At 41.9% G+C, this 24,224-nt stretch overlaps 1 protein-coding gene across 3 annotated transcripts in view; it reads right to left on the reverse strand.

Moving 5' to 3' along the window:
- trioa (trio Rho guanine nucleotide exchange factor a) overlaps positions 1-24,224 on the reverse strand; it is an 88,135-nt gene that overhangs the window by 61,814 nt on the left and 2,097 nt on the right. For all 3 annotated transcript variants that reach the window (XM_027176044.2, XM_027176043.2, XM_047807649.1), the window contains exon 2: positions 8,698-8,751. In XM_027176044.2, coding sequence (XP_027031845.2) covers positions 8,698-8,751 — 54 coding nt within the window. The remainder of the gene's footprint in view (positions 1-8,697; positions 8,752-24,224) is intronic.

The raw sequence follows: 24,224 nt of genomic DNA on the forward strand, positions 1-24,224 counted from the left end.
ACAACGAATGCATCAAGTGTGTATTTGGTTGCACCAAATGATGACATCTGGCATTTCTGAGACTCATTAAGAAGCTTAAACCTTAGACTTTGCAACAAAACTAACAGTATAGCATTTGTATCCTCCGTAGCTCAGGGAACAGATGTGTCCCAATAAGAAGGTGTACAGGCTCAAATCCCCTGTGCTACTGATGTAATAAAAACCTGTGTACATCTCTCACACACACACACACACACACACACACTTCATTGTGAATCTCAATCATTCTCCAGCCTAAAGCATCATTTAGTCCAAGGCCAATACAAGGACAAGCCCAGCACACAGATACTATTATTCAGTTTGAAAGGAATGACACCGATCACTAGTATTAAACACAACCATGCTCTGACATGCTGCCTAACTAGATCAAGGTTATTTCTGTAGTTCTGACCAGCCCCACATTACAATACGTTACTGAGATCATTCATGAGGCAAACCTTCATTATTGATCGAATTGATCAGTCCGAGTCGCTGCATTACGGCATCTCGTTAAAGGAGGCACTGTTATGCATCCAGTCTTATTTTTTTACATAACTACAAAAATTCTGGAGAAGATTTTTGGATTCATTATTTGCTCTTGGTAGTTTGAAATATACACGTCAATAAACAGGCTTGTGTTAAATAGGCGTGTGTTTAGCAGACACCCTTGTCCAGAGTGACTTACATTTTTATTTCAATTTATACAACTGAGCAATTGAGGGATAAGGGCCTTGCTCAGGGGCCCAGCAGTGGCAGCCTGGAGGACCTGGGATTCAAACCCATGACCTTCCGATCAGTAGTCCAACCACTGAGCTTCCACATCCCAATGGATTTGTCCCTGCTCCAAATTTTAAAAAAAATGGGAGCCAGAATTCAGCTTCCTCCAGTTTCTCCAGTTTCCTCCCACCTCCTAAATCATGTCTGCACATGAAAGTGTTTGTGTTGACTTGCTGTTTGTAGAGACTGAGGTGCGGTCGGCCGCCGGTTTGTGAATGGAGGGCGGGGCCTGGGAACGTGAGTGGTAAATATCTGCAGTGATAACAGAATCCAGGATGGATCAGAATAAGAGGTTTTGGTGTTCTGCTGAGAAACCAGACTGAGCAAATCAAACACAGATTTAGACATATTAACACCAGACATATTTACACTGATAACATTTGACAGAAAGCTTTATCCAGAGCGACTTACATTATCTCATTTTATACAACTGAGCAATTGAGGGTTAAGGGCCTTGCTCAGGGGCCCAGCACTGGCAGCTTGGTGGACCTGGGATTTAAACTTACAACCTTCCGATTGGTAGTCCAATGCCTTCAGCACTAAGTTACCACATCCCCAGGCATTTACATTGTCCAACATGTAACCATCGCTACAGAAGAACCATCATCTACTGCGATCTACCATCAGCCATCATACCATAGCTTCCTGCTAATCCTGCGATCCACCAGCACCATGACCAAGACCATGAGGCTGCTGAACAAATCGAAGACAAGATGTAAAAATTTAGGATGCACTAAATTACATGTATTTATTTCAGGCCACTTTTCTTACATGAAGCAATGGTTAAAATTGAGAGCATGTTCTGTGATACTTGATTAAAAGAAAGTGCAAACGTTCCCATTTAGGAGTTAGTGAGATTGATTCAGAATCCCAGGCCTCCAGTAAGCACAAACACAACAGCAGTGAAGAGCAGAAGAGGGAGCGACTACAGACAGGTGGGTACCAGTAAAGAGCTATGATAGATGAAGGTGTCACTGCCACACATCATGCTGTCAACACTGACAAAAAGCCTGTTGCCATCACCATGCCATCGCTCTGTGACAAACTACCCAGACAATACACTCTGGACCTGTCCACCTCTAACTTCAATATCATTCTGTAACATCTACAATAAATGACCTTGTCCACTTTAGAGCTACTCTACAAAACTCTGCTCTCTCTTACAGCAAAAAAAAACAAAACTATAAAACAAACCACACTGCGATACTGTGCAATAGTAGAAATGAGAAGAATGATATGGCAAGAAGCGATTCAATTTCCAAATCCAGCTGGTGCACAAGTACAAAAGTGTATTAAAGCACCTAAGTAAAATGCTTCACAGACGAATTTCATAAACTGATAATGTGTGTGATATTTCCTGCCAGTTCCCTGGGATCAGGCCTCCTAATAACAGGGTTGGGAAAACTAGAAGTGTGCAGAGAGAGAGAGAGAGAGAGAGAGAGAGAGAGAGAGAGAGAGAGAGAGAGAGAGAGAGAGAGAGAGACTACAGGAAAGAAAAACAATTCTAACTAGAATCTCTAGAGTACATTTTAGTGAAAGTTATTGATGCACAAAGCACAAGCACGCTGTTGTTTACACAGAGCACTATTTCAGCTAAATGAGCACTACTGAGCTTCCACATGTGCAGACTGCCACAACACCTCACTAGAAGACAAATACGCAATATGGATCATTTATCCACTGATGGATGGATCTGAGCGCTGCTCAGCAATCTCATGATTATAGGGAGAAGTTAACGGTTTTGCAGAGCTTAATGGAAGAGAGTGAAAATAGCTCTGCGAATTCTGGGTCACGAAAATGTGTCGATGACTTGCATAATTACTAGTGTGACGTGGGGTTTCGGGGGTGTGTGTGTGTGTGTGTGTGTGTGTGTGTGTGTGTGTGTGTGTGTGTGTGTGTGTGTGTGTGTACTTGATTCTGTATTTCTGCCTCCATCCTCAAGTAATTCCAGGAGAAAGTTGTTTTATTTTCACTGAAAGCAGCATGACCTGAGGTGCTGAGGTGTTTAAGTCCTACACCAGCAGCTGTGGGGTTTCTGTATGCAGTGACGGATCTCCATTAAACCATCCATCTCTTTGTTCCCCTACAAAATAGAGCCCATATTCCACCTGCATACTGCTTACTGCTCCTGCTCAGTAGCTTCTATATAACCACCTTTAACACCCTCCATCCTCCTGCCTCCTAAACCCTCTCATTCCACACCATCCCTTCATAAGTCTTGGTTTTTTTAGTTCTTTGAACAGAAAAAAAAGCACAATAAGGCCATCCTTGAAAATATCCTTAACCCGACCGACCCTGTCAATTTAGGGCCGACTCAATTTGAATTTTTTTTTTTTGCTTTAAGTCTGACCGACTTGCCGGTTGTAAATCTGCGTTAAGACCGACTTTTTTTTTTTTTTTTAATTCTTCAAGGGTTCAGGCACCATAATACATCTAAACAATTCACTAAAACAGCTTTGACACCGCTTTAACTTGTCTCGAAGTTCTGGAAAAACTGTCCAGCATCAAAAGGCCCGAAGGCACGGGTTGAAGACCCAGTCAGTGACGTCACGATATGCTAATTTGTTTAAAGTCATACCTACGTAATCACCATCACCAAAATTGTACTTTTTTTTTTTAGCATTGAAACTTGAAAAAAAATAGACCTACCAACCGACCCTTTTTTTTTTTTCTGTTACTGCAAACCAAAATATTTTTAAGAATGGCCTGATACATACTAATACATGTTATATATTAATACATGTTATATGTTAATACATGTTTAGGCTAAAAACAGATAGAATGATCTCAAAATAACACGATACTTCTGACTAAATAACATGATACTTCTGACTAAAAGATTAGTCAGAAGTATTGATTAGCAGTGACTCTTCTCTCTAAGGGGCTTTTTACTCCTGGTCACTTCATGCGTTTTCTGTGATCCGAACGCTATACGATGGTAAAAAGACCAGGTGTAAATGCCCTCCGAAACGGTTTCTAGACGGATATAAATCCAATCGTTCAAACAAGAGCAGGACGTGGTCTGGGACGCATTTCAGATGAATCTGGACAGGTGTAAATGAATGTGGTTGTTCAAGCCACATACATTAATGCTATACTCCTCCCAGATGGAAGTACGTCACTCGCAGGTGATCTTTCACCCAGGTGTCTCTGAGTCTTAAAATGCACTGCTGCAGCTAGCGAAAATGCAGCAAACAGTAAATGCTGTTTTTTGAAGCATAACCGTCGTGACGAGTTTTTCCTCGTCTTCTTTTAGATTGCATTCTGAAAACCGCCTACAACAAAACGTGTTCCATTTCAATTACCCCGGAAATGAGGTCAAATATATTTGCATTTTGGTCGGGAGTAGAAAGATCGGATCGATACCCGATTCGCCAAGGCGCATTTATATGGGCTAATGTAATTGGAACAGTTTTAACAAATCAGATAGCTATCGGATCACATGAAGTGACCAGGTGTAAAAGGGCCCTTTAAGAGAGCAAGTGGACCCAAACCGTGGCAGTAAAATTCCTTAAATATAATAATCTGTCACTTTTTCCTTTAGTTTGTCACTCGTCAGTAGTTCTTGGATAGAAAAGCAGCTGGTAGCTTAGTTCCTGTTCCAGCTCCTTCTAAAAGACTTCAGCTTCACCAAACGCTGGTAAAAGTCAGTAAAAGAAGCTGCTTTATATGCTCTCTAGATCCAGAGAGCTGCAGCTCTTTCTCTGGTTTTCCCTGACTGGAAAAGCCTGAGGCCCACAGAGGGAAGCAGCGAGGCCACAGCCAGACTGAAATGTAGCGTGGATATCCAGTAGGCAAGAACTCCTCCTACCACCACACACACAAAAAAAAAGTTTTAAAAAAAAAGTTTTTTAAAAAAATAAATAAATAATAATTGAAACCGAACCAGCCCACAGAGATCCAGGCTCACATGAATGGAGTGTTTTCCGTTACTCAAATTCCTGAGCTTCGGTTAAGCTGAGCTCACGGAAACTGTTGAGTGTGACGGTTATTTTTCTAAAAGGGGAAGTTGAGAACAGTCCCGACTCCTATGCGGCCTGCGACGTTAACTTAATCCAGTGCTAAAGGAGGAGGAATCCCTGAAAGCTGGAACACATCAGGAAAGAGTCGAAGCATGTGCTTTGTTATTATAAGATTTAACCGTTACTCAGAAACCTCGTGTGAAACAAAAAAAAAGCACAAAAAATGAAGAAATAAAACACTAGGTCTGAATCAAATAGAGGGTGAAATCTGTGACAGGAACCAGACTGCCCCCGTTTTAGTGACTGTCTTAGCTTGGCCTTGTCTGTCTGTCTGTCTGTCTCTGTGTGTGTGTTTCTAACTGTTGTATTCAGTCTCAAAGCCTCATACACACTGATGAAGGCTTGGAGCGTCTGTTTGAACCGTTATCTCCTGTGACTTTACAATATCAACCAGTCCTCTGTGTGTGTTCAACTATTTGGCAGTCTGAGGTCAACAAGTCTTTGACTGGATCCTTATGTATATTTATAGCCATCACAGCTGTAGGACCTCTGACTCTGTGTGTGTGTGTGTGTGTGTGTGTGTGTGTGTGTGTGTGTGTGTGTGTGTGTGTGTGTGTGTGTGTGTGTGTGTGTACGTGTGTGTGTGTATATACGTGTGTGTGTGTGTGTATATATATACATACATGTGTGTGTGTGTGTGTGTATATATACACGTGTGTGTATACGTGTGTGTATACGTGTGTGTGTGTGTGTGTGTGTGTGTGTGTGTGTGTGTGAGAGAGAGAGAGAGAGAGAGAGAGAGAGAGAGAGAGAGAGAGAGAGAGAGACACAGAGAGCTGGGGCGCCAGTACTCCAAAAAAAAAATCTTTCCAGACCCCACTATTGTACATATGAGTGTTATATTACTGCATAAACATTGATCGATACTTTGAACCTTGAGCAGAGGGCAGTGAGGCAGATCGCACATATCACAACTGCAACAATCTCTAATAAAACACGCTCCTCCCTCTTAGCTGCAGAGTGGAAATTAGCTGGCAGTTGAAGGTGAGAAATCGGGCCCCTCACAGGTGAGCCGTTCCTCGCTGACCAATAGCAAGCCGTTATTCATGTGTCTACATCATCGGGAGAGGATAAATTATCACGCCGGCAAACGAAGGGCTGCAGAAGCTTTTAACATTTAGATTTTATGGGATCGAGGGTTAAGGGCCTTGATCAGGGGCCCAGCGGTGGCAGCTTGGTGGACCTGGGATTTCAGCTCGTAACGTTCAGACCACCTTTACCATATCCCCCTGTCAGTAGCCATGCAGTTCACAGCATCATCATCAACACTCCTCATCGTCTCAGGTATTTGTGTACCGTATCCATGTGGCCTATTATGTACAGAAATATATCTCTCAAGTTAAAACACTAAATTATTAATACCTCCAAAATAGTAAAAGATTTCAACCCAGTTTCACTGAAGCACAACTATTACTGTATACTTTGAGTTTCAGTCTTATTACATACAACATAATATCTAAACTTAATAAATATGACCACTGGTGCATTTCCTCCAGGAAAATAATATCAGGTCAATCATATAAACCGATAAGCAGAAGAATTGCTGCTGTTGTTGCCTCGAATGATCGCTGCAAACCATCACGTCGGTGCTGAGATAATCACAGATTATTCCAATTTTACTAAATCTCTCCTTTTTTATTGCCATTCAAACATTACAGATTCAAGGTGAAGAAAGACTTGATGTCCATGTGACCGTTAACGCCTGACCTTTACTGCAGGAGGTAAGAATCCTTGGGTAGAAAACAAACAAATAAAATCTTTAGGCACTGTTTCTGCACCCATGTTACTTAAACTGGCTCTTTATTTAATGTAAAGGTTTATAAGGTTGTTTTCACACTGTGCAGTTTCCTCTTGGGAGAACAGAACAGAAGCCTTTACTTTGTCACATATACACTATAGCACAGTGAAATAAATTCCTTCATATAACTTTGGAGGTTAGGGTCAGAGCACAGGGTCAGATATGATAAGATATGAACAAACCAGAGCCCTAACCACTTGAACCACAACTGCCCTGGTGCTGTATATTAAGGGCAATTAGTAGGCTGTACGTTCACTGAGCCCGGTACAGCAGGGTAGGGCACACACGGCGACGTTAGCGTAATAGGTGGTGTATGGAGTGAAAGCACGTAGCTGATGAGCTTCTCACTGGAAGCATGGGTGAGGCAGACGCTTATTTTTACCCCACAATTGTGGATAGCGGTGCGTAAAATCAGTGCAGGATGTGAGAACGTCTCCTCCGAGACACTGTGGATAGGCATAAAACCACATTCAACCATACAACACATGTTCCTTTCATAGAGAGACTCAATGACACCGACACCATTGTACTCCTTCACCATCAGGCTACGGACCAAGGACGAGGAATAAAGCCCCGTTGGGACACCTCCTCCGGGGCATCTCTCACACTTTAATCCATAAAGGAATCTTTGCATGTTAATGAGAACTAAACAGCGAGAACTGCACCAGTAATCTGTCTACATCAGGTTCTCTTAAATAAAACGGCTCTCTCTTTATGGCCTGTGTTCGGTTTGATGGCAGACAGCACTAGATAATCCTAATCGATAAACTCTCTGAACAAACAAGAAAAGGTCACAGCAGTGAAAAAGTTAAAGTTAAGTTAAAGGTCCAAGTGCTGCAAATAACTCGTTTCTAAAATAGATGATGTTTAATGGCAAAATTGTTGATCTAGTTTTAGGTCTCTCTCCACACACATACACACACAAGTAACATTACATAAGTATATAAGGTCTTGCATAAGTATCCCCCCCCCCCCCCCCAAACTATGTATAATACAACCTGAAACTATAATTTCAGGTTGTAAAGTAAATAGTAAGTAAACTTCTTATTAAAACTTTGTCCAGTACTTTCGGATAAGCGGTAGAAAATGAGTGAGAGAGTGAGTGAGAGTCCAGAACTTTGTCACAGAACTTTGTTAGTTCGTGACAATCATTAATTGATATCACAATACCAAAAACTGAAATAAACAGACTTCCCTAATCAGATGTATTTATACTTATATGAATATGATGTTTTAACCGCACTCCGAACGACTGCATTCATCCGGTGGCAGCTGACGACCCCAGAAGTTATGTAGCAGCGGTGTGACAATGTTTATAAGTAAACTCATTTTTCCTCTCACGTCAATATTTTCTGCACACCCATCATGTATAATCTCATTGTATAGTTCATTCCAATGAGGGAATAGTCAAGGGGGTAAATACTTATGCAAAGCCGCGGATGAGTAGGATGGAGCAAACTCAGTGCACATTACAGTGTACAGGTTCATCTTCTGTCCTTAGCTTTAGCTGGAACTGATGCAATGTGCTGACACTGGAGACTCCTTCTAAGATGCAGAAATCCGTAAACAAACAAATAACTAACCAAATAAATAAATAAAACACAAATAGAGGATTTTTTTTTTATTTAAATGAACAAACTCTCTGTACGAGTGCAGTTTAATAATCAACTTCTGAGCAGATCAGAGAATCCATGAAAACTAGAGCCGAAATGTAATCAGCACAAGATGTCTTAAAGTTTTACACTTATGTGCACTGAGGAGGAGGGAAGGAAGAGAGAAAAGAAATAAAAAAATAAAATACAAACTAAAAATAAGAGAGCACATCAAAGTTTCAGGGCGGTTACATTAACCGTTCGACTTTTTCCAGCCGTCCCTTAACACTCAGATATTCGATTCTTTCCTCGCTACAGAAAACGTCGACGGTCTCAAAGTTTGCTCGAATACTGAAGACTGTAGATTCACGATTACATTCACGATTGTCAAGTGTTCCATTAATAAACTGCCAAACATCGATAATCAATCAATTAATCAATCAAAAAATAAAATAAAATAAAGAAAAGATGAGATTGAACTGCTCCTTACCTTTAACCTGACTGGACGCATCGCTCTTGGTTTCACATTTCGGAAGTGAGCCGTCTAAAACAGAACAGAAGGGAAAAGTTAAGATCACGAATAAAATATAAAGATCGCATATAAAGCAATAATAATGACGGCCTCTAAAGCCTGAAACACAGCGACACTGTCTGATCCTAAACAGTGTACGTACTTCATGACTCTTTAGCTCTTTGTGTGTCTCTGGGACTCGACACTGAGCTCTTCTTAACTCTAGTCCATGCTGGTGGCAGCACAGAAGCAGCACTAATCCCCGAGACCTAATGAGCTCTAATAACACACTAACTTGTCCACAGCTAAACAACATGCTGAGTGTGGTGTTTCACTGTCTGTATGAGCTGCCTGGATGAACTGATGGTTCTAAACGAAATGGAGAGCATGTAAGGGCAGAATGAAAGAGGTGTGTGTGTGTGTGTGTGTGTGTGTGTGTGTGTGTGTGTGTGTGTGTGTGTGTGTGTGTGTGTGTGTGTCTGCATGGCTGGATTGAGCGGCAGGGAAAGTTTAAGCTTTTTCTTTGCCAAGTTAAACACACTGCCTGCTTGTTCTAGCAGCCCACAGACTGCACAGGGCAGAAAGCCTCTGATGATAACAGGTCAGTCGCTGCACCGTCTGCGTACCATCGTCTTATTCGCTTTTCTCCAACACGCTGTTGCAGCGACAAGTGAAAACCTTTCAGTGAAAACCTTCCGATACGGGAGAAAAAGAGACGCATATAAATTGTGTTAAAACTCTGGTTTTAACGAGGATAGCATTAAACTAGATGTGTTCAATATGACGTTCAAGCTCCCTCATCAGATTACTGCTACTACCTCAGTGCTCGGTCGAGATTACTGATGATTTGTGGTATACTGAAGGTGTATCATCGCTGATGGAGTGGTGTGATGCGAGTCTGATGTGAGCTGATTTTCAATAACAGCTTGTTCCATCATGGTTAATACTCCTTATGATGCTGCTGTGTGCCAACACTAACATTCTTATCTGGCTCTGTTTATAGTCACATCTAATGGTGTGGAACGTCTGGGAAACACGTTCTTTCTTGTTAACACTTATGTTAAAACTCCTGTTATTTTATGACGCTATATATCAGATAGAGATTGTCATTTTATGTCATACACAACCGTACTCATTAGCACATGCGTTCTGTCTGTATGTGTCAAAACAGGGGGGAAAAATATTAAGCATTTCCAGCATTCGGCAGACTGCTTTATCCAGAGTAACTTATATTTAATCTCATTTTATGCAACTGACCGATTGAGCATTAGGGGCCTTACTCAGGGGCCCAGCAATGGCAGCTTGGTGGAGCTGGGATTTGAACTCATGACCTTCTGATCATTCCAAAACCTCAACCACTGTGTCTACCTCATCCCCACTTTCACTCCACTTTCATCATTGAGTGCTTTATAATTATTATTTATCACAGATAATCCTTATACTTTCAATGCCACTTATCTACTAAACATTTCTTGTGCAATAAACCAACCTTTGTGTCTCTCGTGTATGTGTATAGTTTTTCTGTACTGTCTATTATGCTGACTATTGTATGGTCTATTGTGTGGTCTTATTATGTTACTTGTTTGCCTTTGTATGCTTTATTGTGCAATAATACAACCATGTGAAATGGTATATATGGGTGTATATACTGTATGTATCGCCCATTACTGTGCTGTCTATTTGTTACCTGTTGCTTGTTATATGTTTACAACAACTGCACATAGGAGCTTTGGAGGAAGGTTTGCAGGTGTGTTCTGCTCTACACATCCTGTTGCCTGACTGAATGACAATAAAGTTCACTTTGACTGCGCACACACTGATCTGGATCGAGACACGGAAATACAGAATGCTAAATGAACATCTCTACACAGGAAACGGAGTCGTGTCAACAATTAGACGCGGTTTTTTTAATCGGCTTATACGGAGCATCCTCCGTGTGAGTGCCTGCGAACGCCGTCACTGTAGAAATGTCATTAGAGGAAGTGTGTTAACATTAATTGGTGATTTGTTGAGCAGCCCGGAGCAATCGTCACAGCTGCTGTTCAGAAGACTGGGATTTAATAAACGAAGGAAAGTGTCTAAGATGCAAAAGCATGCAAAGGAAACCGTGTCATCGTTCCTTCCAGTGAGATTGTGTGTGTGTTGCGTTTGAATAGTGAAAGTCTCTGAGACTGAACCAGCTGGAGATACAGCGTAAAAATATCCTGTCCAGCCGTGTCGTGAGTACGTGCCTGTTATATGTACACATGGAAGATCTCATCTGGAATAAAAGCGTGGCACTGATGAGCTCAGATCATCCTTGAAGTCTCCCTGAATGGTGGGGGAGGAGAGCAGGGGGCAGGAGGACTGACAGATAGGGGCATCTGTCTCGGTCTGACTCTCGCTCTCTCTCTGTCCTCTATCATACAGAGGATCTAAGAGAAATCCCTCAACCTCTTCCCTGAGATGTTATTACACACATATCACTAGTGTGTGTGTGTGTGTGTGTGTGTGTGTGTGTGTGTGTGTGTGTGTGTGTGTGTGTGTGTGTGTGTGTGCGCGCATGAATCAATGCCACTCCAGTGGGGTGTGTACTGGTGAAAGGAAATCAGCCAGGGAAGGAAAGAGATGTAGCGATAATGACGGAGAACAAAAGAGCGCCTGGAATTCCGCAGCTCAAGTGCTGCTTCTTCACATTCCACAAACGGACATTTCGCTCCTAATGTTCCGTGGCCATCTGAGATTCCAAACGTCTCCAGAGTAAGAAACTGGAGACCAAACGCAAACGCTGGACATGCCGAGTGCATTCCTCGTTCCTGGTACAATAATGGATGTGTGCTGGGCTTTGAGAAGAGCGTGAACTCTAGCGGAGTCGACACACTAACACACTGCAGGGCTGGAAATGTCCCACTAGATCAGGAGGGTAAAACAAATCCTACGCCTGGGTGTCAGACACAAACAAAATGCCTGTGTGCTTTTAAGCCTCTCTTTTTGTTTTCTAAACCAGGCCAAATACACATGTCCAAGCATCAACTAAATTTACTGGAGCATCTTCTGGAGTAATTTGAGGGTGATATCTATTTCATCCAATCCTGCAGAGAAATGCAGCTTTAAAAAGAATACACAGTTCAAGAGAAGTAAACATCTGGGAGTCTGTTGCACCTCGTGCAACTCCAGTACAAAAAAGGAAATGTAAACCTTAAACACGCGTGACACACAAACAGATGGTGATTCAGGTCAGTTCTCAGTAGAGGATCAATAAATCTATAGGCAGAGCTGAGGAAATATTGAGCAACTCCTTTAAGCTTTAAAGTTTAACAATTCAACTCTATTTTATTTGTACAGACGCTGTCCCGAAGCAGCTTTACAGAAAGAGCTCGAAGGATAGCAATGATACGTTTAAAAAGAATATGAGCCAGATGTGAGGATGACGAGGAAAAGCTTCCTGAGGAACGAGAAGAAATCTTAAGAGTAAGAAGACTGGAACGTGGAGAGTCTTATATTTGAGAGTCTAATCAGGGCCACACACATCAGGGGAGATGTTTCTGTTAAACTGTGACCAAGCAGGATATGAGTGTGTCTCACACACAAACACACTCAGCCTGTACGAGAGCTCGTGCAAAACTCAGAGTCATCTCCAAAAGCCCCTGTGCTGTGAGCCAGAGCTGGGGGGGGTGGATGATAAAATAAACAATGCCACTAAACAGAGTGCGTCAATAGCGCGTGTTCCTGACAGGACCCATGTGTTTTCCCCTGTAATAAACAACAATCCCTCCCATTCTGTCAGCAAGCACATTACAACAAGCGCATGCTTTATGACAAGACCCCAGTAATACGTGCCCTGTGATGAGCTCTGTGCTGCGCTGCTCATTCACACATGATTCACACAGAGGAAACAGGGGCCTCTTCATCGCTACATGCTTCCAGTCTGCCTCATCCACAGCTACTCATTCAGTTCAGGAAGAGCGCAGAAATAACGACCTGCTTTAACGCTGCCAAAATTCATCTCCTGGTTCCCCTTGAAGTTTTTATGGAAGCAGAGTGAAAACCGAAATCCCCAATATGAGGAGGACGTCTCTGGATCTGGGTCGAGTATGGGACTAGATGTTTTCTACAGCTTGGATTAGATTTAAATTAGATTAGACATGCTGCTGTCTTTAGATAGAGAAGATCATTAAAGACCTGTATTTTTTTGCATGAATGTAAAACAAAAGCTGCTCGAAATAAAAAGACACACATATGCACACATGCAGCTGTACTGTTGTTCCTATTAAAGTGCACAGTGAGCATATAGTCCAAACGTTCATGAGCCGCTTCTGTTAAGACAATAAGCAACATCCTGTAGTCACCGCCCTGTGTCTCTCTGCGCTCACTATTCTTTTCCACTGACGGACTGAACATAGACGCCGATCTTCCTAAGAATAAAGTTCATCGCCGCTCTATTTTAGGAAACCTCTGTGCAACACCTACAGCGGTGACGCTGCTTACGAGTAACCGGATAAAGAATGCATAAAGGTTAAAGGTCGAGTTACTAGACAACAAGCTGGTGTGAGAAGGAGAAGGTGAGACGGACAGAGCGAGGTCATGACAGTTAAAGTTTAACGTGTCTCTGTAGAATCAGCCCAGTAGGAAGTTTGATGGCTGTATATTTTTATAAGATGTCCTACTTTACTTTCAGAACCAATTTAAAGAGAGAAAAAAAAGCTCCTTTTATCTCTGGAGCTAATAATTATCTCAAGCCTCTTAAAAAGATGAGTCACGGTATTATTCGAGCACAGCCTAGACATGGCGAGAGGGTAGGGCTCTGTTCCTGACTGCTTCTCTGAAGCGGAATTATTAAAAAGAGCAGAAGAAAAACAGGAACTTAAAGAGGGGGGAAAGAAAAGAAAAAACACCATCACGGGTGCAATTATCTAACACGTGTGTAAATGATGTGAGGTATATGATATGATCGCGATGTTTACAGACAATAATATCACAGTGAATCAGAACACACCTGAAGATCCTGTTTCAAAGCTAAAGAAAGCACAATCATCTACTTTGGCTCGCGTAGTTAAAATCTGATTCGTACTTCTGCACTGAAACACACACGTGTTTATCTGCAGTGTGTCTCAGAGAGAGGGCTCATGGGTAAAGCTTAACTTCAGGAGGCTAGCAGACATGACCATGTGCACGTCTCCAGCATCCTAACAGTGCGTCACGTCCAGCGGCAGTTCGTACACAGAGACTCTGGAGAAATCAGGATGGCGTTAAACACCACCGCCTCAAACTGACTTCAATAGAGAGACTATTACACTTGACATATGCTATAGGCAAGCAGGATGCACTTATTTCCAGGGATTTCAGAACAGCGCAACAGATATTGCGTCATCGGGCAGGCGTGGCCTATGTGATAACCTAACCCTGGCCGTAGTTTTTGGTTGTTTATTTCTTTTCGAAAATAGCTTAACTGTAAGATAAATGATATATAAGCATAATAGATATAAAATATAATTGAATGACTGTTTTGTCCTTAGTTATCCATCGTAGTATGCTAGAGGGCGTTTTTCCAAGACCTCCAGAAGCACGCCCACTTTACGTCGTGGTAACGAAACCCCTGGAATTTAGTGAATGCTATAGGCAAGCATTGTTTTTGCCGCATTTAGATGCACGTTTCCTGCGTGTAAAGTGTGCACAGTATAATTAATATCATTAGCAAGTTTTATAAAGTTTCCAGCTCAACTACATCACAAAAACCTAGAAAGAAATACCTAAAACTAGAGAAAAAAGAGACAGGATTTCTTCTTTTTCTCTATCACCACATGGGAAATAAGGTCACTTAATACTACTAAATATAGTAAATACTCCTGCTTTTCCTTTCAAGTGCAAGGGTTCTGTACATCATACATACTGTCTGTACTCACACTTTAAATTGGTTTGAGGATTTGTTTTTGATTTAGCACCAATTATTTGTTGTTGTTTAAAAATAAAAGGCTGCTACTTCTTTCCCAAGCACTGGGTAAAGTAAATCCTGCCCCTAATAGCCACAGTTTCCTGTTACGGTCTTGCGCTCAAGGCCAAATGTAACTGGGCCTCGGGAAAGCACCGTATGTCAGCACACAGTAATGTGATGCACTGGAACTATGACATGAATGCGAAATGTGTAGCTCATGAACGACACTCCGCGTTGTGGGTTTGAGTGGGTGTTTAAATGCGATCGACGAATGCGTACGCATTCGCGCGAGAGATATTAACGACTAAAGGAAAGGGAGAGGGACGTCTGGGGCTGCATTTCTCTCACACAGAGTCAAACAAAAGCAGGTCACAGAAACAGAGGGGAGAGAAACGGAGTCACAAACGACTCCCCATCCCCCTGCTCCATTTCTCTGATCCATTTCCACTCGCTTCATTCTTCATTCATCTTACCCACATTTCTTTTTACCTGTCTGTCTGCTCGTTCCATCTGACTGCACCCCAATGAGGAAGAGAAAAGGAAAGCAGACATCAGCGGAGTTGATTCTCAATACTCGGTGGAACAGAACAAGTTGAGCGAGATCATTTACATGCTTTAAGGCTGTAATTGGTGAAGTCTTTGTGGAACAACGCTACAACACAACAGCTACATCATGAGAGTAAACACTGATGTGGAATTAACACTTGCTTTGAAGCATCTATTCTGTGTTTCAAGTGCATGAAAGAGCTCAAGCTTTTCCACACACACTGTAAAACTCACCCCGAGCAACGGGGGGAAAATGGCTGGTTCAGTTATGCAAATTAAAACCTCATAAAACAGCACTTAGAGAAGGTTAACTGCAGTCCACACACACTTCCATGAGGGACAGTGAGTAAGTAGCTTTGTCTCTATCTAACGTTCTGCTAAAAAAAAGCCCCGACTCTGGGAAAACTTTCATAGACAAAACCTTCAATCTATCAACCTGACTGATATTGAGCTGTGATATCATGTGAAATGCCAATCAATCACCCACCCAGGCGTCTCCATCAATCACCACTGGAGTAATAGCATCTGGGCAGGAGTGTGGGGGTTTATCTGGTGGTGTAGTGGGTAACTCCAGGGTCTCCGTTTCCATCCTTAACTCAGACTTCTGTCAGAACAGGAAGTAGTTTTGAGCGGTTTTTTTGTGTGTGTGTGTTCCTGCTAGGTGTGAGTGTGTGTGTGTGTGTGTGTGTGTGTATTCACAGTGTACTATGTATATTATCATCCTTACACAAATACACAGGTTTAACACCTTGTATAGTAAATTCCACAAAGCCTGTAACAGTTTCAGGTCTGGTTAAGAGCTCTGACTGACAAGTCGAGTTCTAAACACTTTCTAGAAGTCCTGCCCACTTCTCCCAGGTCACATGTTCTCACCTCACACGTGCTTCCTTGTTTCGGGCCATGCGGTAACGTACGTTAAAATCCATCAGTACATGTTTGACTCGGTTATCATTAGTTGCAAATTTAACAGCGATGGTGATGAAAATGTCACAACGGCTCTGCGGCTGAAATGTGAAACCAGGACAAAGATATCGAGGCTAAATTATTAAGCAGCCCTACAACATCATCATGAGGACGATCAAGTGATTAAAGTCATATCAACAATGAAAATGTGGGTCATGTGGACATTAGGAAGCTGATCTGTAAAAGGATTTACGCTTCCTCTGCACTCCTTAACCATGGAATGGTGGAAATGCTCATTTTCCTGTCTTGCAGTTCTGGACTATTAAATCGTTTATCATGTAGCGTTAGAATGAAAAGTCACAGTCAGGGGAAACTTCCACATCACAGCAATCCTGAGCAGGAAAAAGCAGAATAAAAATAAAAAATTTTAAGAGTAAAATACTAAGAGTAATGAAGTTCTATTGAAGTTCATGCGAGTGTTTCTTTAAAAAGCTCTTACATCATTTTTCAGTCGAAATGAGATCCCTCACTTCCAGTTAATTAGAAAACTACTTCAGCTGCATTTTTTTTTTCCATTACATCCAAAACTACTAACTAAAATAAAGAGCTGGATTCTTGATAACTCAGATCTGTACAAACTGGTGAGATTACAGGGAATGAGATAGATCGTGTATTCAGCTTGTAGCTGCACAGCACTTTCACTACCCTGATGATGTGGTTTAGTCTCTTTCACTTCAGCTGTCAGGTAACTGTTCCGTCTCTGTGCTTAGGAAAGCTGGATTGGACTTTCTACCTACACGGCCTACTCACTTTACTGGTGCAATCTGTTTAGCGTACACACTTACAGCCTTTATCACATTCGTCACATTTTGACAAGCTTCCACTCGGGGGATGAGCTCGGGATTTTAATTTAACAGCAAAGTGTGTTAAAACAAAAACTAAAACAACCATAATAAATAAAGTATGATTTGTACTTTGAGGTAAAATTTTTAAAGGCATCATGATAAGATCTTGCTCATGTAGAATTCAGAAATGAGAATTACAGGTAATTACAGCACACACACAGCAACCCCAGACTGAGTAAATACCAAAAAAAAAACCTTAGTAAGGGGAGATCATAATAATTAGCCAACTTGCACGTCATCTGAAATGTTTTGTATAGAAAGTGGCAGTGTGGGTGTGGTCAAGAGTCAGCTGTGGATGGAGAGGAAGCGGGTCAAACCGACAGGTAACACCTGGCGATTCTCATCTGTCGCTCATTACTCCGAGTGTCTTGTCATGTGTTCAGTGCTTCCCTTAACTGATGAAAGAGAGATAGAGGGAGGGAGAGTGAGAAAGTGATACACACACGACAAGCCATGTGAACTGATTCTCCTCATGATCATGAGTCTGGAGTTCCTCCTTTGCCCCGTTTCTACCAGAAAGAACCGTGTGCTGGTTCAGAGCTAGTGCTGGTGTGGAGGTGGTTCCACTGGGGAACCTTCTAAGAACCGGTTTGCCTTTCCATGGGCTAGAGAGCCGTCACAGAGCCGAGTCTGACGTCACTGTATACAACGTTATACAGCAATGTTAGTGCAGCGGCGACAAACTAAACAATGGCAGATGTTGCTTTACTGTTAATGCTCATGGCTTTGCAAAGCTACATTGGCATCCAAACGCGGCGAATCCTGATTTAAAATGATTTAAAAATGGCGCTAACTACGTTCTCTCTTGTTATGTTGGTCACAGTAACCCTGCCCCTGGCCCCTGACGCAAGCGGTTCTTAAGTCTATACCAGCAATGTTTTGGTGCTACTTAAGGACCACTTTTCCTGGTTCAGAGCCGGTGCTTTGGCTGTTGAAACAGAAAGAACTGATTTAAAATTAGGCTCCGAACTCAAACTGCCTCTGTGAAAAAGGGGCACTGAAGTTCCTGCTTCCTGAGTCTTCCTTTACTCCCTCACACACACTTACATCATTTAGCAGACACTCTTATCCAGAGTGAGTGACTTTTTTTTTTTCTTCCAGTTTATACATCTGAGCAATTGAGGGTTAAGGGCCTTGCTCAGGGGCCCAGCAGTGGCAGCTTGATGAATTCGAACCAAATGACCTTCTGATCAATAGTCAAACACCTTAACCACTGAGCTACCACATCTCTCACACACACACAGGGGTTTTCCTTTTTACTTTAAATATGCAACTAGAACACAATGCTCTGTCAGACTTCAATCTGATCTCTCAGCTCTTAGGCTTAGGTTAGGGTTAATGTATTAGACTCTAACAATAAACAGAGGAGATATCACGCCCAAAGTTCTAATCGTCTACTGTCCTTATCACAGTTGATCACAGACACACACCCACACATTGTAGACAGCTAGAGGAGAAACTCAGTTCTGCTTGATTGCTGGAGTGTTTATTTCATGTGTCCTGCATCATCAGCTGTGTTTTGCATCAGAATGATTTTGGGATTCAGAAGTCGAGATGCAGCACAACCCCTGGACTGCTTCTGACAAGCGTCTACTGCAGTAACACACACCTGAACGCTGGCTGCTGGGGATTCATCCTGGTGCTGCCGATCCAGTCAGTAATTTGACACGTTTGGTTAAGGACACTGTTCATTAAACACCTTCGGGAGGTGTTAATCATTTACAGAGAGCAGGTTGGTCCACATTTCTTAAAGCGACAGACTCACAGTGGAAGAGATTAATAATAACCAAAAGCAAAGCAGAAAAGAATAAATAACTGATGCATATCCATCTCAACAACCTCCAAGTTAGTCTAAAAGACAGCCATGTAAAAGGAAAGTGAGTGAAATAAAAGAGGTGGCAGAATGAGTGCAGGACAGAGAGATTGAAGCACTTGGCCCTGAGCAGTCGCATCAACCCATAATGCTTTGTGCTGGCTGAAGGAATGGGCCAGTGTGACAGCTAAGCCTCATAAAAACAGGAGAAATGAGGCATTTTAAAGGAAAAACTAAACTCTGAAACACAGTAAATCTGTTTATATATATATATATATATATATATATATATATATATATATATATATATATATATATATATATATATATATATATATATATATATATATATATATATATATAGTAGTGATGTCTTTAGGGTTTCTTTTGCTAACCTGTCGGTTGGTGCAGTATTTTCACTAGTACTGTGAGACGTTAGTGGCTGTCAGTGATAGTGATAGATTTTTGTTTAATTTTACAAATGTTCAACGATGTAGATTTAACCACAAAACATTTCGTTATCAATTGCAGTTCAAAGGAATTTCCATGGTCCCCAAGCGGTAACTATCCACAGCAGTTCCATGTATCTCCAGGCTGTCCGTGCGTCGCTCTCGTCAGCAGCAGAGTGCGGCCTCCGAGTGATAAGACTCCAGCAGCTTTCAGCTGCACACAATCCTGAATTAAACTTGTTACACTCAGTATCATGTCGGAGAAATCCAAAGTCATCCAGCAGAAAAGTTTAGACAGTCCATGCTGGACTCAACGCTTCAGCAAGCAATGCAGATACACACCAGAGCGGTGATGAGTTACTGAGACTCGGTCCATCGTGTAGGGGCTCGTAGACGGCGGTGTTAACTAAAAGATGAAGCTTTGGATCCTGGTCTGTCTGAGCAATGTGTACAGATGAGGAGGTGAGACGGCTGGACAGACTAAAGGACTAAAGCTCTGCTGCATAGATCTCTAGAGAAAGAGATTTCCTGTGAGCTTGAAAAAGATTGTGGGTAAAAAAAGTGTTCAGGTGAAAATAGCCTAATGTTTATACTAAAAAGCCAGTGCAGAATTTCAGTACAACAACTATATCTCGGCTTAGCAGCACCACACTTCACAGCTCACGTGAACAACAGTCTCGCTGGAGCTCAGAGGAGCAAACAACCCAACAGCAAGCAGCCAGATGATACAAGTCCCCCTTTCTCCCAGCTCGGTTAGTTCACATGTAGTACACCTGAGCTGTCATCACCACCTCACTCAGCTGCACTGTTCAGAATCAATCTGCACATGTACTCAGCTCCCAGACAAAACACTGTCTCTCACCTCTAAATATCAGCAGAAGATGCCAGTCTTTGATTCGGATCAAAAAGAAATGTTTGGGATGTTTTTACTCCAAACCACAGAGATCCCTCAAACTATTCTGTACATAACAAAGCCCACGCAAACAGCTGTAATAATAGCATGGTCTGCATTCAACACAGGGTTCAACACCTCATATGTAATGTCAATATTTTCAGTTCTGCCACTGAGGGGAAAAAACCGCTGCATGTGATGGATAAATACGTGATGCTGGAATAAGTGAACCGTTTCATTTGACCATCACGAAGCAGAAATTCATCAGCTACAGTAAACTTCTGCCAGCATTTTATCTGAGATGTTCCTTCACCATATACACTGCATGGTCAAATGTTTGTGGACACACAAACGTGGGTCTTCCCCAAAAGCACACAGTTGTATTTGAATGCTGGAGCAATGTAATTTCCCTGTCCTGACAGTGGACCTGTGCACAAAGCCAGCTCCAAGAAGACACTGTGTGTATCTCAAAGTGGAAGAACCCTGAACTCTGGAAGAACCCTGAACTCAAAACCAAATCTTACATTTCCTTACATTCTCCGTGTTTAAGCGTCAGCTCCCTGCGTGTTCTTTTAGCTATATGTTGTCTTTGTGCTGCATTTTATTCTGCTGGGTTTCAAAATTTCCACATATCTGTATCCGTACTTTCCAAATGTCAATAAGATCCTTTGTCCTCTGTGCATGTGAATTACTATGCCAGTAAAAACTGAAGTACTGTTAAGCAGACTGCAGCACAGCCGAAGTGTGTAGTGATGCACATCACAGGATTAGGAAGGCTGTTTGACATCTATAGTACTGAGGTAGGTCCAAAAACAAGCCAACAGGCAATGAAGGATTTTTTTTTTCCGTTTCTGGTTCGGTGGAACTACATAAGAACCTAATAGCCGTGTCTTGCGATCAGCTTGTCTACAAATATGAAACTAGGAACCAGAACACAAAATGTGCTGTAACTGTTCACACCGATGCCCTGGCAATCAAAAAAAAAAAACAACAACTGCAGCTACGAAATACATCAGACACAAATAACCGGCACATGGATGATGGCCTAGTAGCTGTGGAACTAGTAGCCTGTCCACAAAATTTCCTCATCTACAAATATGAAACCAACAACCTGGACATGAAAGCTGCTTGAACTATTAACCTAGCTGACATGGTGAAGCCCTGACAGAAAAAAACTGACTCTAAAAGTCAAGAGTGAAATCTGCTCATCTGGGAAAATCAAACTATTAACCTGGTCACCTTATCAGCTCATCCTGAGTGCTTATGTTACTGATTTGTCCAACCCTGCATTGTGTGTGCTGCTGGAAACAAAGACTCTGAAGCGTGCGTGTGTGTACGCGTGCTCAATGACAGATTACAGTGGCTTGTATATGCAGTGAGGCTGCAGAAGCAGCAAATCCAGCGTATAATCAGATTGCAGGCCAGCCGTAATCTAATAAAGACTCCCCCATCAGTTTCCCCTAAAACAGCACTAATGTTTTTAGATGAATCCCCAAACCAAAGCATTCCTATAGACTGAGCCATGTTTGTCTCATTCAATTTCTCTTCCTCTGTGATCTCAGCTTAATCTGAATAATTCTGCTACTTTTTAAGCCAATCATTAAGCCTCTATGATACGGAACCCTGTGCATTTCCCTTTCAAACGCAACCGTAACATATCCCTGTCTTTCAGTTCCTGTCTTTCTGCCTGCACAAGAGTAATGAGGATCCTCGTGCTGCGTGCCAGAAAACGTTGAGTGAGGGGGCACTGAGTACACCATCACTGGCCTAAACTAGGTCAGCATGACCTTTCTCCACCACACAGACAGGCTGATGAGACCAGAGTAAAGGCACAGCAGTTAGAAAGCAACGCTAAACTGTGAGCCGATGAAATAAAGCAGACAAGCACACACACACACAGAGAGAGAGAAAAACAGAGAGAGAGAGAGGGAGAGAGAGAGAGAGAGAGACAGAGACAGAGAGGAGAGACAGAGAGGGGAAACAGAGAGAGAGAGAGAGAGAGAGAGGGGAGACAGAGAGAGAGAGAGAGGGGAGACAGAGAGAGAGAGACAGAGACGGAGACAGAGAGGGGAGACAGAGACAGATAGAGAGAGAGAGAGAGAGAGAGAGAGAGATTGTGTATTCAGGTGGCAGAGTCCACAGAGGAGCCAAAAGCACATCAACACATGAGTGTTAATCATACAACAGCTTTAAGTATTAAATATGGACAGCTGAGGATAAATACACATGCAAAAGACAAAACAGGTTGTGTTAGATCGTTAACATTCAAAGCAAATCGGCAACACGGATATTCAAATAATGTTTAAATAACAGAGGATCGAATATAATGAAACAGAGCCGTCTGAAGATCCCGAACAACTGACACACTTTTCATCTTACTGTAGTAAATATGTGCTGATCGAGCAACCAACTTACCAACAGCTCATGTTCTGACTTCTCCTTAAAAACAAATGACAAATATATTATTTCTCCATGTTCTCCATGGATCTGAAGAGGATCAAGATGCCTACATCCATGGGTGAGAACCAAGAGAGCTAAACTGCCCCTGTTCTCAGCCTCCTCACTCACTCTTATTATCTCTCTCTCTCTCTCTCTCTCTCTCTCTCTCGCTGTCAGTCAGTGAGGAGATATGTGGAACACGGCAGACTGGCGACATTACTCTGTGTGCATTACACAGTCCAGCGATTCAACAAAAATCATGTACTCGGTTCTGGCTTCACATGTCTCTGAGGAAACATTCGTTTTCTACACGGCTGCCCAAAACGCTCATCTGCTGTCAAAGATGATGCGAAGCTGGACACTTCATCTACATTACCAAGTATCACAAAATATCAGAATTCATTATGGTTCCATTCAATCGACAGACTGAATAGATACTGTAGGAAATTATGTGCTGTAGGCAATATTTTTAAGCTCTGTGCTAAAAAACACAGGATGGATTGATGATCCACGGCCACAAACGGGAAACATACTTTGATTGTGACTCAAATAAACAAGTTGTTGCTCTTGAATATCTTCATCCTCACTAGTTGGTAGCTGCTGTATGATGGCTTAAAGATGGTAACCTACCAAAATGGAGAGGGAAAACTATTTGATGATAAACTGTAAGTCACTGATAGCAAGAAGTCTTGCTTAAGTCCAGACTCTAGACTACTAAGATGAAGCAATTTTAGATCCTATAGATAACACAGATAGATCGACAGACAGACGATTATTATATTACTGCCGCTTCATTTACTCAGAGGATCTATTTGTTAGTTGACGTAAAGGCCTCAAAACACGTGCAACTCGGTTCTTATAGATCTCAGTAAAAAGCAGGAAGCTAAAACTCGCTGACAGATCGACCATTTCAACAACAACAAAACACTACACACGGCATGTATAGAGAACAGAGCATCAGCTCCACACTTTACATTCTGAGTTCTTGTTTTATTATATACTTTTCTGCATCATGAGAAAAACTGCACACAAGTGATATTAAGTATATTGTTAACGACCCATTGCTTTGCTTACAAGACGACATCTCAGAGCTGTGGTGAAAAATATGCAGCTCGGTGATGTGTTTCAAATACAAATCAGAAGAGACATCAGTGACATTCAACTAAATCTGACTTGGTTCTCTGAAACAAAACAGTGTTACAATCTGTAGATTATACACACATCCCAAAATGAGCATGGTTCAATAACATGAGTGATCCAGTCACCACAGAGGCTCATTCCTTTTATTTCCAATGCAAATCTATCTTAAAAAAGTTTGCATCCTATATGTTTTCTGGGCAAAAAAAAAAGCCAAAAAAGGGGCAATTTATCTACCTAAACAAATTCATGATGCAAAATCAGACCTAGCTTAAAGAAGGATGTGATTCCTGGCAGAGTTAGAACAGATAATGTCAAGAAAACCAGAACAAAATTTGCCAAGCAATCCAGCAGAGCTAGAACTGATCTGAAATGGTATTACTACGACGAAAGAGATTTATTAAAAAAAAAAAAAAAAACAACATTATTTATACAGTATTCAGAAAAAGAGATGCAAACATTTAAACTCAACTGTACTTGAAGGGTTTGAGACTTCACTCAAGTCTTCCTG

Source organism: Tachysurus fulvidraco, chromosome 24 (assembly GCF_022655615.1).
Source record: "Tachysurus fulvidraco isolate hzauxx_2018 chromosome 24, HZAU_PFXX_2.0, whole genome shotgun sequence".
NCBI classification, from domain to species: domain Eukaryota; kingdom Metazoa; phylum Chordata; class Actinopteri; order Siluriformes; family Bagridae; genus Tachysurus; species Tachysurus fulvidraco.